This window comes from Bidens hawaiensis, unplaced genomic scaffold, assembly GCF_021521415.1.
Source record: "Bidens hawaiensis isolate Kalapana, Puna unplaced genomic scaffold, B.hawaiensis_p1.1 tig00000636_1, whole genome shotgun sequence".
Lineage (NCBI taxonomy): Eukaryota > Viridiplantae > Streptophyta > Magnoliopsida > Asterales > Asteraceae > Bidens > Bidens hawaiensis.
The window spans coordinates 5,199,622-5,213,626 of record NW_027491038.1 but is presented as its reverse complement, the minus strand read 5'-3'; the positions used below and the strand labels follow the sequence as shown (position 1 = coordinate 5,213,626).

General features: G+C 33.9%; 3 protein-coding genes across 3 annotated transcripts; 2 read left to right on the top strand and 1 right to left on the bottom strand.

The window, feature by feature from the left end:
* Positions 1–2,327: 2,327 nt before the first annotated feature.
* On the top strand, positions 2,328–3,091 carry LOC143529507 (non-specific lipid-transfer protein-like). The gene is made up of 2 exons (XM_077025288.1): positions 2,328–2,769; positions 2,926–3,091. Exons 1-2 carry the CDS (start codon positions 2,429–2,431, stop codon positions 2,933–2,935), a joined length of 351 nt encoding a protein of 116 aa, XP_076881403.1. The 5' UTR covers positions 2,328–2,428; the 3' UTR covers positions 2,936–3,091.
* Positions 3,092–5,555: 2,464 nt separating this feature from the next.
* Positions 5,556–6,730, bottom strand: LOC143529786 (uncharacterized). The gene is made up of 2 exons (XM_077025500.1): positions 6,431–6,730; positions 5,556–6,200 (listed from the first exon to the last, which is right to left on the bottom strand). The coding sequence occupies exons 1-2, from the start codon at positions 6,728–6,730 to the stop codon at positions 5,556–5,558; spliced, it is 945 nt and encodes a 314-aa protein (XP_076881615.1).
* Positions 6,731–8,753: 2,023 nt separating this feature from the next.
* Positions 8,754–13,188, top strand: LOC143529496 (NAC domain-containing protein 40-like). The gene is made up of 4 exons (XM_077025277.1): positions 8,754–9,105; positions 11,047–11,300; positions 11,395–11,709; positions 12,438–13,188. The coding sequence occupies exons 1-4, from the start codon at positions 8,850–8,852 to the stop codon at positions 12,897–12,899; spliced, it is 1,287 nt and encodes a 428-aa protein (XP_076881392.1). The 5' UTR covers positions 8,754–8,849; the 3' UTR covers positions 12,900–13,188.
* The last annotated feature ends 817 nt before the right edge of the window (positions 13,189–14,005 follow it).

Here is a 14,005-nt window from a genome sequence, read left to right as displayed (position 1 = left end):
ATGCGTCTCCACCATGAGTTTGAGAGAGCTCAATTACCAAATTTTCATCTACACAAGATCCCTGACTCCTTAGTATCCGGCTAAGGTGGTTGTTGACTCTCTTATAACTGAGTTAGTACGTCCTCGTGCAGGATGTTGGTTGGAGATTGTGTAAACCTAAATATTTTTTTATTATAATAACTTTTATTTGTGTTATTCAAAATGTCAGCTAGAATGGTGTTTTATTTGTCGATTAAATGAAGTGTCTACCTTAGATTTGGCTCCTTTTGATTTTGACTAAACCAAAATTCTTTTATTTTGTATTTTACTTCTTGGTCAAAATGACAATTTTGAAGATTAACTTTTTCTGTAGTTAAAAGGAGCTTGAGCCACACATAATACACACATATAGAGAGGTACCCACGTAATTCAATCGAGGTCACAACACATAATTAGGTAGCTTGGTGATTTATATTTTATTTATAGAAAAACAATCATCCAATTAACTAAAAACATAGTTAAAAAAAACTAAAGAAACGTTATGTAGCAATAACACACTCATATTAAACGTAAAAATCAACAATTATTACGGTGTATTTTTTTCTAAATGTAATATAAAAAGGCCATTGACGTTTTAAAAAGATGGGAAAACTTGAATGTGATATATAGATGAGTGACATTTAAAGGATTGTATCGTATGTAACTATAAAAGTTACAATTACTTAAAACAGATTAAAATATCGTATTAATTTACGTTGGAAATTCCTTCAGGGTTAAATACCTGGATATTCGGTTTACAAAATATTTGTGTCATTCATTTACAAGGATTTTAATAAACAAGATTGAGCCATTTCGTTAATGACTCCTAATACTTGTAGATGCTGCTTAATCTTAGTTACCAGACATGTTTACAAATTTTGCCAGCGATATGTTGGTGAAACGTTTGACTGACTCTAAAATATTTTTTAAGTTATTTAAAATATAAATATAATTTTCTGTATAGCTCGGACACAGATAAGGTGGTTGTTGACTCTCATATAATTGAGGAAGAATGAAGGAGATTCTCAAACACAAAAATAGATCCAATAACTTTGAAAGAACTGAACAAGGAGCCTTATGAGATGAAAATCTCATGTACATCAATGTTATTATTGAACCTTTTTATTAAAATTTATTGTATTTGTTAACTTATTCATTTCTTAATGGCTGATTTATTTTCATCCACAATCCTTCTTACACGTATTCTATTGTCTAGAAGGTTACGGAAAACGGCCCACATACAATTAACTAAAGAAATTTATCACATGTTTTTTGGTGTCAGGAAACACTAGTATAAATAATCTCAACGGCCTCCTGATACAATGTTTCAACTTATGTTAGATTTGTTACCGCGTGGTATTTACTTCTTACTCGAGTTGATCTTTGATGTTTTCACTAAGCCAAATTTATGCGTCGCTAATGGTGACCATTGAGAAACCTGTCAAGTTTTAAAGTTATGTATGTAGTATAGTATCACTAAAAACCTAGCTTGTGGAATTAAAGTTGGAAGCTATCTAGCTAATTAATAATGTTTACTAGGCATGTCAACGAATCCAACAAACACGAATGTAACATGGTGTGTTCTTGTTCGTTCATTAAACTTTAACTGAACATGAGCACTACCATATAACCGTACAATTTTTTTATAATCTAAACGAAACATTCGCGAATGTAAACGAACACAAAAGAAAATACACAAGCAAAGGAACACAAATGAACAAACAAATATAAACGAATGTCGTACATAAATAAATGAACGAGCAAAACGTATATTCTTGTTTATTTGTTAAATTGAATGAACAAACATGTTCATTCATTTATTAAATAAACAAACTTTCCACTGAACATTACATGAATTCTCGCTTACTGGCCTAATGTTGACGGTTTTTAATTACAATAGTCATTAGTCAACAGAGTCAAATTGAGAAAAAGAAATGGGTAGGAGTACTAGTGAAAAAGAAATGGATTTAATAAGAAGTTGGTCAAAGTACGTATTTAGGTACCGTAAATGTGAACAAGATACTGCTTACCATTCTCTAGTGTAGACGCTTTAATTTCTAGGCACAGCGGTTTCAATATGTCAAAAATGGTCAGTACTGGCAGAGTTAGTTTGTTCGCAATTTTATAAAATCTGATCGACTCCATTATTATGACGAGATCAAGTCGAATAAATCTCAACCTTACACTTGGTGATGAAGATCAAAAATGAAACAAGGTTAATTAATGTTAAACCAACTTCCAACTAACAAGTTCCAAACCAACCACCCTCAGGTTACTCGTTCATACACAGATGCACACCGACAAACACTCCTATAAATTGTAACCTTGGACAACATATTCTAGCACAAACAAACTTACAAACACACATAGATAACAAAGCTATATATCATTTCCCACAAATACTTTTAAAATGGCAAAGATTGCAATGATGGTTTTATGTGTGGTGGTGACTTGCATGGTGGTGGCTGCACCCTATGCAGAGGCTCTTAGCTGTGGTCAGGTGTCCAGCAGCTTAGCACCATGCATTGTCTACCTAACCAAAGGTGGTGTTGTGCCGCCTGCATGTTGCAATGGGGTAAAATCACTCAATGGCGCTGCAAAGACAACCCCTGATCGTCAGACTGCCTGTAACTGCTTAAAGAGTGCTTATGGCTCCATCAACGGCATCAACGCTGCCAATGCTGCCGGCCTCCCCAGCAAGTGTGGTGTCAGCATCCCTTACAAGATCAGCCCAAGCACTGACTGCACCAAGTATGTACTAATAATATGTGCTTTTGTATTTAAACTTCTCTTAATCTGGATAATATTTGGCTTGTGCATACATTAATTCATACGCTTTTTGCACACACTGTATATATAGAATACTTCTACTTGTTTATATCTTACATATTGTGTTTGTATTTTCAGGGTTCAGTGAGGATATGTGGGATACTTTTGGAAGTTTAAAGAGGCTGTAAATTATAATAAAAAATAAAGAGAACACTATTTTGTATCTTTGCTTTGTAATGCCTTTGGCTTTAAAAAACATATAGTGTTCTTGTTATGCATGTTGTGTTGCCAACTTGGTTTTAAACCTTCCCTTTTCCGTATTTTTGTTTTATTTCTCTACATCTCAAAGACTGAATCGGTAAATCAAGAACAAACAAATTGGATAAACTCTCAAATATTAGATCAAGAAAATATTAACTTAAAAACTTGATTGCATGTGTTTATATAACCTAACAAACTCCTTATTAAATACAAGCTCAACCAATATCTAACCATGAATTTGAAATAAACTTTCCTACTAGTACACATTAACTGGTAATCCCAAAAGTACCCCTAATCACCGTCTTATGTGATAGGGCTCAACCCAGTCCATTACCAAACTCAAAGAGGGTCCGGAATTATTAGCTAACGTACAATTCCATATGCTATCAATAATCTAATATTTATTAATGTTGAAAACTGGTAATAAGAACACTGATGGAGAACAAGACACCCATATGGGTATATTGTATGACTTCTAAACCATATGGTAACATCACCTAATTCTATGTGGGTAAGATGTATGATTTCATTCTATGGCAAACGTTTGTCACACAAAACTGATTAATTGTTAACCATAGAAGAATTAAATAAATTAATAAAGTTTTAGAGTACTTGTCAATGGATGCTGCCAACTTTGTAGTTTGTGGGTAATTAAAAGTAGAAATGACATGGTAGTACATGATTAACAATACCTATAAATGCCCCTTTCCCGGTTGACATGATCTAGAAACTTTGTTGGCTTTTTGAATGTTAGTTGCGACCCAAAAGAAAGAAATGTGTTACTTGTATTGAATTACAAAATTCCAAAAAAAATGGTGGTTAATGTCGTTGCGATGACACAAGCTTATTGAAAATAAAAGTTTTTTATAGAAACATGTGTCAACAGAGAATAAGATTATTGAATGAATGAAAAAAAAATATGACATATTTTTATTTATTGTGACTTTATATTTTAATGTTGATGATATATTTTGTTACTTGTTTGTGGTCGTTTGGTTTGGGATGCATCCGTCATGACGAACGCACATGACATGGTGGATAATAACATGAATGAAAAGAAAAAAAACATAACAAAATTATATTGCATGAAAACGCATAACACTTATAATACGTAACATATTTTTATTTATTGTGACTTTATATTTTAATGTTAATGATATATTTTGTTATAATACTGATATTGCATTTTGTTTATCTAATCCAATAACCAACCCTACCGCTGTGTTCCCGAGTTCATTTATCAAAAGAATGAAAATGAAAGGAAAGGAAAGTTTTTCATTTCCATTCTACTCTTTTCTTTCACTTTCCGTTTCACTTTCCTTCAAATTTGGAAAGACACACTTTCATTCCATTTTACTATTTTAACATCCTCCTTTTCTATCATTTTTTTTTCTTAATGAATATCTAGAACACCTTTTTGTTATTCCCTAATTGTGTTTTAAACTCGTCTTTTAAGTACTGTTATCTGCAAATATCAAGAATCTTTTCGGTTTTGTTACTGCAGTTGGTGTAAACTCGGCGTGCTCATCATCCTTGTAAATGCTTCTGATCTTTGATTATGGTCTTCAACAGATTGCTCAATATGCTGCTTTTTTTTTAGTTTTGTTTTTTGATTTGCCTTTAAACTTTTGGGAAGCAAATTTTGGTTTTTATGTTGCAAAACAACTGATCTTTAACTCTTGATTTGTAAATCGAATGAATGATTACTTACCAAAGGTTTTGTTAAGGTTCAATGACATGTTAAGAAATTGTAAAACATATTTTGATTAAATAAGAAATTTACCATCTTCATTTTGTTTGACTTCAAGTCCGAGGAAAAAACTTAATTCACCCATCAATTAAAAATGAAAAAAACAAATATTATTAAGATTTCTCTTTGTTATAAAACTTCAATCACCGTTAACAATAATGTAAACAAATGCTAATGTGCCTTCAACTTTTTTTAAAACACATTAGTAGTTTATATCTAAACGTTTAGATTTATTTAGAGTTGATCACGGAGATGGTCCGTGTGGTTTGATTGAGCAAACATTTAGTTATTAAAATTTAAAAAACAAGTTTGGGGTTTGTGGTTACTATTGAAGGCCGATATCAGTATTATACTGCAATATATAGTTTAAGTGATAGTTAATTAGTGATAGTTAATTTGTCTACCGGTAGCTAATGAGCTCACTACGTTGTAAACAAGGTACAACAAACGTTGGACGTAACTTTTCAACTTAATATGTCTGTCACGTGTAACAGGCCCGGCTCTAAGAAACAAAAAAAAAAAAAAAAAAAAAAAAAAAAAAATTGGACCGAAGGCGAATCTAAATTTGGGCCTTAAGACTTAAGTAAAATATAAACTCGATAACGCAAATAAAAAAGCAAATCATACGATGATAATATTAATTTCAATACACAAAACATAAATATTGTAGCAAAATAATCTAATTTACATACCTAAACGAAACGCGATGCTCGCCTTGCATTTCTTGAAGCAAAACTCTCGATCAACTCTTGATAATCTATGCTTCCAACACATCGCTCTCAATAGATATCATCGCCAAGCCATTAAGTCTTTTTTGGGACATTTTGGATCGCATGTAAGTCTTCAACAACTTCAATTTTGAAAAGCTTCTTTCGGCTGAAGCCACGGTTACCGGAATAGTCAACAACACTCGATATGCATTTACCGCGTTAGGAAAAAAACCATGTTGCACCACATTGTTTAAAGCATCTAAAGGGGTGACAATATCACTAGATAAAAATGTCTCAAACAACTTCAACTCCAAAAAAAGTTCCTCGGCATCAATATCGGACTCTTCTCCATGCTTCAATGCTTCTTGAAGAGTATAACAACACGATTTAAGTTTTGTTTCATCAAGCGCCTTCAACTTTTTGGGAAACAAAAAACCAAATAATTTTTCGTATTGTTCATATTGTTCGAATCTTGTTTCAAGAGAAGAAATCGATTGGTCAACAATACATAAAAAGTAGTTGACTTTAACGTTTTCCTCGGGTGAAAACAAAACTTCTTGCTCACGAGACCCGTCAAACTGTTTTTTCCTAATAATCGGACGACTTTGAGAGAATACCGGATCAACACCCATTTCAATGGCAATCTTTTTAGCATCAACAATTGCCTTAGGAAACCCCACTTCTCTATAATTCTTGAAATATTTGATCAATTTCTTCACTTATTTAATAGCAACACCGAGAATCATATCCTTGGCTTGCAATCTTTTGCTAACGAAATTCACCTTTGATAATATTTCATAACAAATGACAATTGCTAAATAAAATTCATACTCACCAGATTCATTCTTTGTTAGCGTATGAGCATCGCTTTGAGTTTTATTATCCCATCGGTATCCCTAATTTCAAGCAAAGCTTCTCTTACATCCAAAAGTTGAAATCTAATCGGTTTAACACTATCCACACGACTTTCCCAACGAGTAGGACACATTGACTTAAGAGTGAGTCCTTTAACATTGTCTTTCAAAACCGCCCACCTCTTAGTAGAATTAGCAAAGACGCTATAAATCCGTTGAATGACACCAAAGAATTCTCTAGATTTAGTGCAAATGTTAGTCATGTCACATAGTACAAGATTAAGACTATGACAACCACATGCGGCATAAAAAGCCCTAGGATTTATATCTAAGAATCTCTTTTGAACTCCTTGATGTTTTCCTTTCATGTTCGATCCGTTATCATAGCCTTAACGACGCATATTATTGACATCAAGACCAAGAGACTTTAATTCCTCAAGTGTAACATCAAAAGTCCTTTACCGGAGGTATCATCAACAACTAGAAAACCTAAAAATGATTCCTCAACGGTAACCAAATTAGATTTTAAATTGATATTGGCATACCTCACAATTATAGACATTTGTTCTTGGTGACTTATATCCGGGGTGCAATCGAGGATGATAGAATAATACTTTGCTTGCTTTATCTTCTCGGTGATTTCCGATCTAATCCGTAGTGCTAGTAAACCGATTAACTCGTTTTGGATATTGTGACCAAGATAATGTACGTTGAGTTCGTCACTCATAATACGTCGTACACGTTCTTTTATAATTGGGTCGAACTCTTCCAACATCTCAACCAATCCCAAAAAGTTTCCATATTTTTTGGTATAACTTCTTTAAGGATCCAAATGCTAAACCATTTTTGCGTTTTTCATTACCGGATAGGTATTTATATTTAGGAGGCATTTTCCTAAAAAATAATATATATATATATATGTGTGTGTGTGTGTTAATTCAATAAACAAAAACAAAGTAACAAACTAACAATTAACAATCAAACCTATTGTTGACATAAACTGATAAAACTGACAAACTGTTAGTCTGTTACTAACTCTAACTGGCTAATTCCCTAACTCACTAACTTTTATAATAAAAGTATAAAACTAAATAACTAAGTAATCAAATAAACAAGAAGTCAGAACTCAGAACTAACCCCTGCTGGGCGCTGGACGGACTGACGGAGTCGGAGCAGGGCTGGAGCCGGCTGCGGCGGTGGTGGACTGGTCGTGCAGGCTGCCGGCGGTCGCGGTGGTCTGTGGCTGCCTTTTTGAGTTTTTGTGGTACGTCTGTAATGTATGGAATTAGAATTTGGAAGATGGTGTGGTGGTTGTATTTTTTTTAAAACCTTTCAGACTTCCGTGATGCCTCCCTCCTGGCTCTTCTAAATTGTAATGGGTTAGGGCCTTATGGCATACAAATAATTGGGCTACAAACATTTTATAAGGGCCTAAACAATTTTATTTTTTTTATAAAATATAAAAAAAATTTAAAAATTTTCGGGCCTACCGGGTGGTCGGGCCTATGGCGGTCGACTACCCTGCCATAGGCTTGGGCCGGCCCTGACGTGTAAGTGATTGAGTTGGACCTATTGGGCCATGTAATTCATTGATATGTAACGAGTTTATGGGGTTACATTTGTGGCTTTATTATATTTTGTAATGTCTTGGCTAATAAGTTAGGTTAGTCTATATAAATCAAGTTATGGTTAATCATTATAGATTGTGGTGTGACATACAACCGAGTTAGATTTTCTAATTAATAAACAAGAGTTATTTATTTACTTTATGTTTGATTATTAATCCTAGGCTTGAACAAACAACATTTCGTAATTTGATATATAATAACTTTAGTAACCACTAACTTTTGCTACCAGATGAACTTAAAAGTGCTTTCCTACCCACGTTGCAACGTTTCACCCAACCATTATTATGATAAAACACCTATATAAAAATATCATTTGATACAATTTCACCATTTAAATTTCTCGCTACAGAACACTCTAATTGTAGCCAGCGTTGTTGACTTTGAAACAAATAAAAACGAAATAAAAGGTATAACAATAATTCATAATTCTAGAAAATAAAAACGTAGATGATTAATTTCCACTATCCCTGGATAACAGGAAACCGATGATTTTACGGTCAAGAATATTGAATTGAATATATAGCAGCTAGATACGGTGTGCGTCATCCATATGGCAGCTAACCCATCCATCGATGTGGCGTATTCTCAGCATACGTGATCACACTTGGTGCTGCTTGAAGATGGCACGTGTTTGCCTTACGTGGGTCGGTTATTAATATATGTTATACCAACCATCCTAGATTTCATCTCTCCGACCATTGTCATGCAAAATACAAAATAAAAACAAAACCTTAAATCAATCCCATATATTATCCCTTCCCGCACGCCAACAAAATATACAGTATAGATTCTTGCCCATCTTCAGATAATATTATATACATATATATATCTATATCCAAATCTAGAGAGAGAAAGAGGGATGGGAGAGAAAGAAGGTGATAACGGTGGTGGTGGTGAGTCGACGATGGTTAGAAATGATGACTCGGTGGATAGGGTGAGAGAGATGCAGCTATCGATAGCGGCTTCGTCTTCGGTGTTTCCGGGCTTTCGGTTTTCGCCTACAGACGATGAGCTGATATCGTATTACTTGAAGAAGAAGCTACAAGGATGTGATAATTGTGTTGATATTATCCCCGAGGTTGATTTCTGCCGTCACGAACCATGGGATTTGCCAGGTTTATTTATTAGTTTAGTTAGTTAATGTTATGTAATGCTAATAACAGTTTAACCTCTTTAACTAAACACAAAAATATAAATAAAAGATATCAAAGGACGTCCTTTGGTTTGGTGGTGGTGCGTACGTGACAAACAAAAATAATTAAACACAAATATATCTAGCAGTTATCTTGATTAAAATAAATTCAAAAACAGAGAACATATATATACTCTAAATCAAACACGGCAAAACTCGTTTAGCCTTTTTTTTTTTGTTACAACTCATTTACTAAAAAATTACAACTCGTCAACATGTTTACAAGTCCTTTAACAGGGTTATCAATCACATCCCGTTTACAGTTTATTACTGACCTGTCTAACCTGTTTATTACAACCAATTTTGATTGTAACTATATTATTAACATATGTACAATTCGAACTTGTTTATAATTACCAATTTTATTTTATATAAAAGAAAAAAAAAAGTTAGATTACCAAAGTAGTCAAAGTTGACCAAAAGTTTACAGAATTAGACATGGGAATATAGCCAAAAGTAGTTGGTCCTCATTTTCAATCAGAAGTCGTCATATCAGTAGAAGCTCTACTAGTTGACGGCCTGGCTAGGATATGAGACGTCTAGGAAAGCGGCCAAGCCGAATTTAGAGCATTTATGACGTCTTCTTTATCTTTATAATTACACTAAAAACATTATATTTAAATTAAAATTCTTTACATCTTTATCATTTTTATTTGTCACCTACAATTACTTTCAAATATATTAAAAAATAAATAAATATATTAAAAATAAATAGAAGATTTACTATCTCCTTAAAACTTTCTCCCACCTCAACTCACAACCACCCCTAAAAACTTTTAATTTTAGAGGAATAAAACTTTTAATTTTAGAGATTATATTAAAAAATAAATAAATATATTAAAAATAAATAGAGGATTTACTATCTCCTTCAAACTTTCTCCCACCTCAACTCACAACCACCCCTAAAAACTTTTAATTTTAGAGGAATAAAACTTTTAATTTTAGAGATTCCTCTCTCACGTAACTATAGAATAGAATTTATAGAGTATAAAAATTATACAGGCTAGAAATTGCTAGCCTATGCTTTTGTATGAGACGTCTAGGAAAGCAGTTGACCCCGTAGTTGACACAACTACGATTTAGCCTACACTTATGTACGACAGCTAGGAAAGCCTTAGCTGAAAATGCTGACCAAGGCTTAACCTGTTGACGGGTATGATTTAGCCTACACTTTTGTACGACGGCTAGGAAAGCCTTAGCTGAAAATGCTGACCAAGGCTTAACCCGTGCTATTGGGGGACGGCTAAAAAACAATGTTGCAAACTTTTGACTTTTTTGGTAATTCTCTTTGGGAAAAAAAATCTGAAAAACCCGTAAAAAAACGGGTTGGTGAGTTGACCCGATTATGTTTGATTGTAGCTTATCAGCCCGTTTAAAACTCGTTTAGCTTTCTTATTACAACCCAACCCATTTACAACTCGTTTAGCTTTCTTATTACAATCCGTTTACAAATTTATTACGACTACCAACCCGTTTACAACTTTGTTTATTACAACCGGATTACAGTTTTACAACTCGTTCAAACTATTATTACGACTTACAACCAGTTATATTTTTATTCCATTACAACTCATCAGCTGTTTTAAATCATTTTACTTGTTAATAGATATACTCCGCAAAGCTTAATCTTAAAGGAAGGCATAAGTATTAACCAGATAACTAATAAAATAGTAAGTCTAGAATATTTCAATTCGGTTGGGCAATAATTATACATATGTATATCTAGAAAACCCTGTTTCTGGGTTTTAGCATATTTAAGAACACTACATCTTGCCTTGGGAGACAGCATATTCTCAAAACATATCTTGCAAGTCAAGTTTCAGGGTTCCTTTACATGTGGTTTTGACTTTTGCTTAACCACCAGGTCTTTCCATTATTAGATCCGATAATGAGTGGTTCTTCTTTTCGGCCCGAGGAAAGAAATATCCGAACGGGTCACAAAGTAAACGGGCCACCCAGTCCGGGTACTGGAAAGCCACCGGCAAAGAACGGAATGTAAAATCAGGTGCTGCTACTATTGGCACGAAGAGAACCCTGGTTTTCCACATGGGTCGGGCCCCGAAAGGAGAAAGGACCGAATGGATCATGCATGAATATTGTATGAGTGACACCTCACAGGTAGAATACTATTATTGTCGTGTGTACAAAAGTAAGAAGAGTTTTCATTAAATTGAGAGGTTAAATGGATGCTGTTTTTATGGTGTTTATAAAGGAAGCTTTGGTGGTCTGTCGGCTTAGAAGAAATGGCGATTTCCGTTTGAATGAATCTTCAAGGGGTTCTTCTGATCATAGGCTATCGTCAGCTGCAGATAATGATTATCTTGATCAATCTGCTACAAATGAGTATCTCAATAATACCCAGATTGATGGAGACATGTTAGATGATGGGAATGCTATGAAGTCGTGTTCTATGGAGTCTAAGAGCAGCTACAGGTCGCATTCAGTTGAACAGAATGGTTCGGAGTCTGTGTCGGGTCAACAACATAATGACGACTCACCAGATGGTGGTTTTTCGACTCCATATAAGGTCTGATTTCTATCCGTAGCCTGTGTGTGTTTGTTCATATCTCTGATGTGGGTTGGCCGGGTTGGGTTGTTAAATTTGTAGTTTTTAAATTCTTTAAACAAAATATTTAGTGGCAAAGTTATGAATGTGAATAATATCCTGAAGATACTATTGTAAATGTTAAAAGAAACAGTTTAGGAAGGGAGGAGGATATCATTAACATTTTTCGACCCGGTCCATTTATTTTAATCTCGTTTATGACTCATTCTACCTATCTTGATCTTGATTATATGTGATATAACCCGTTTAAAAATGTGTCAACTTGGGCCGACCCATTTAATTAAACGGGTCATGTGTATTTGATATAAACGCACTATGGTATCATATTTCGCACTTTAGGATTGTGATACCTAACCTGTTTGATACATGTCAACTTGGGTCGACCCATTTAATTAAACGGGTCGTGTGCTGGTTGTCAAGATTAGCCCGTTCAGTTAAATTGAAATTGATCGACCCGTTACCCTGTTTTCGGCCCGTTTAACCATTTTCAACATTTTCAAATTTAGACCTTTAATCTATCATTAAAATTCCCAAATAATGCTTTGACTTTTGACAACCCGGTCAAACCAACACCTTTTCTGTTTCTTTCATTTCAGAAAGTTGGATTATCATGTAACAGTTAATATATAGTTTTCTTGAATTATCATGTAACTTACCAACTAATCTAGTTTTGTAACCGAATTCAACAGGAAGGGAACAACGAAGATGACTGCTTTGCGGATATAATCAACGACGACATAATAAAACTCGACAAATCAGCCTCGCACTCTCTAATGATCCACGGCGTCTTGACGGGGACAAAGTACACCGAAATGTTACCGCAAGAGACCTTGTCAGCCCAGGGAACAGCAGTGCGCAGAATCAGACTGCGGGACCAAAAACATGGAGCCAGACCACCGCTTTACGGCCACCATAACAACCAGAAATCTGACAACAAAGAATCAGGATGTATGTTTAGTCTCCTAACTGGCAATGCCAATTGTCTCGCAAAGTTCCATCCAGCATATCTGGTTTTGTTGTTTTTGTTCATACTGTTGGTTGCTTGGAAAGGTGATTATATGGATGCTTATAAACAGCATTTGGGTATGGGGTTGGAAGCTTCCAGAAGGCAGTTAAGGTGTTGGCTGCGTAAGGCTGCTGACTATATATAATGGTCTGTAAGTATGTTGTGTATCTGGTGTAAAAGATGGCTGGTGTCCAGGTGTTTGTGAAATAGTGGTTAGTATCTTTGTATGATGGTTTGGGATGTCTAAAAAATACTTGATGTAAGCAAAATCAAATGGTGATGTAGAAATATAAAGGATATTGTCTACCTGCTAGTCATATGTAAGTGACTTGATATAACAAAATAAAGAGATGGCTGTTTTTCTCTTTTAAGGTTTTGGGATATGAACTTGTTAGGAGGTAAATGTGCACTTTCGCAATTGAAAAAACAGTTAGCCAATTTAGCCAGTCTTGTGACTGAAATTGCTAGTTGAACAAGTGAAACTTATTTATGTAGTCTTGTCGCAAGACTGAACTAGCGACCGTATATAATATATTCAAAGTTTGTGACGACGATACTAGTGGCCATATATAATATATTCAGAGTTTGTGACGATGATCATAGAAAAACTACAAATTGATCTGGCGTGTATTAGTTAAAAGAAAAATTACAAATTATCATAGAAAAACTATAAATTTAAAAGAAAAATTACATATTATCATAGAAAAACTACAAATTGATCTGGCGTGTATTAGTTAAAAGAAAAATTACAAATTATCATAGAAAAACTACAAATTTAAAAGAAAAATTACAAATTATCATAGAAAAACTACAAATTGATCTGGCGTGTATTGGTTAAAAGAAAAATTACAAATTGATCTGGTGTGTATTAGTTTTTTTTAATGGCATCTATAGTTGAACTTGGTCTTGGATTATATTTGAGGATATTCCAAGTAAACATATAACCCATAAAAACTCTTATATGATCTAGTATGACATTTAAGTCAAATGTAGTGAGTGTAGGCTAAAGTCATTGTAAATTATGGTCAGTTGTGTAAACATCAATAAAACATACACATATGGCCTATTAAAATCTAATTTGACCCCTAGTGTGCTCCACTAAGAGTAATGATATATTTAAGAATCATTAAAGCCTATTAAGATACATATAATCTATTATAACTTATTATTGTATAGTATGAATTGTTACAACTTCATCTAATCCATTAAGACCTAATAATATGAGTTACTAAGACTCATCACTAAAGTCGT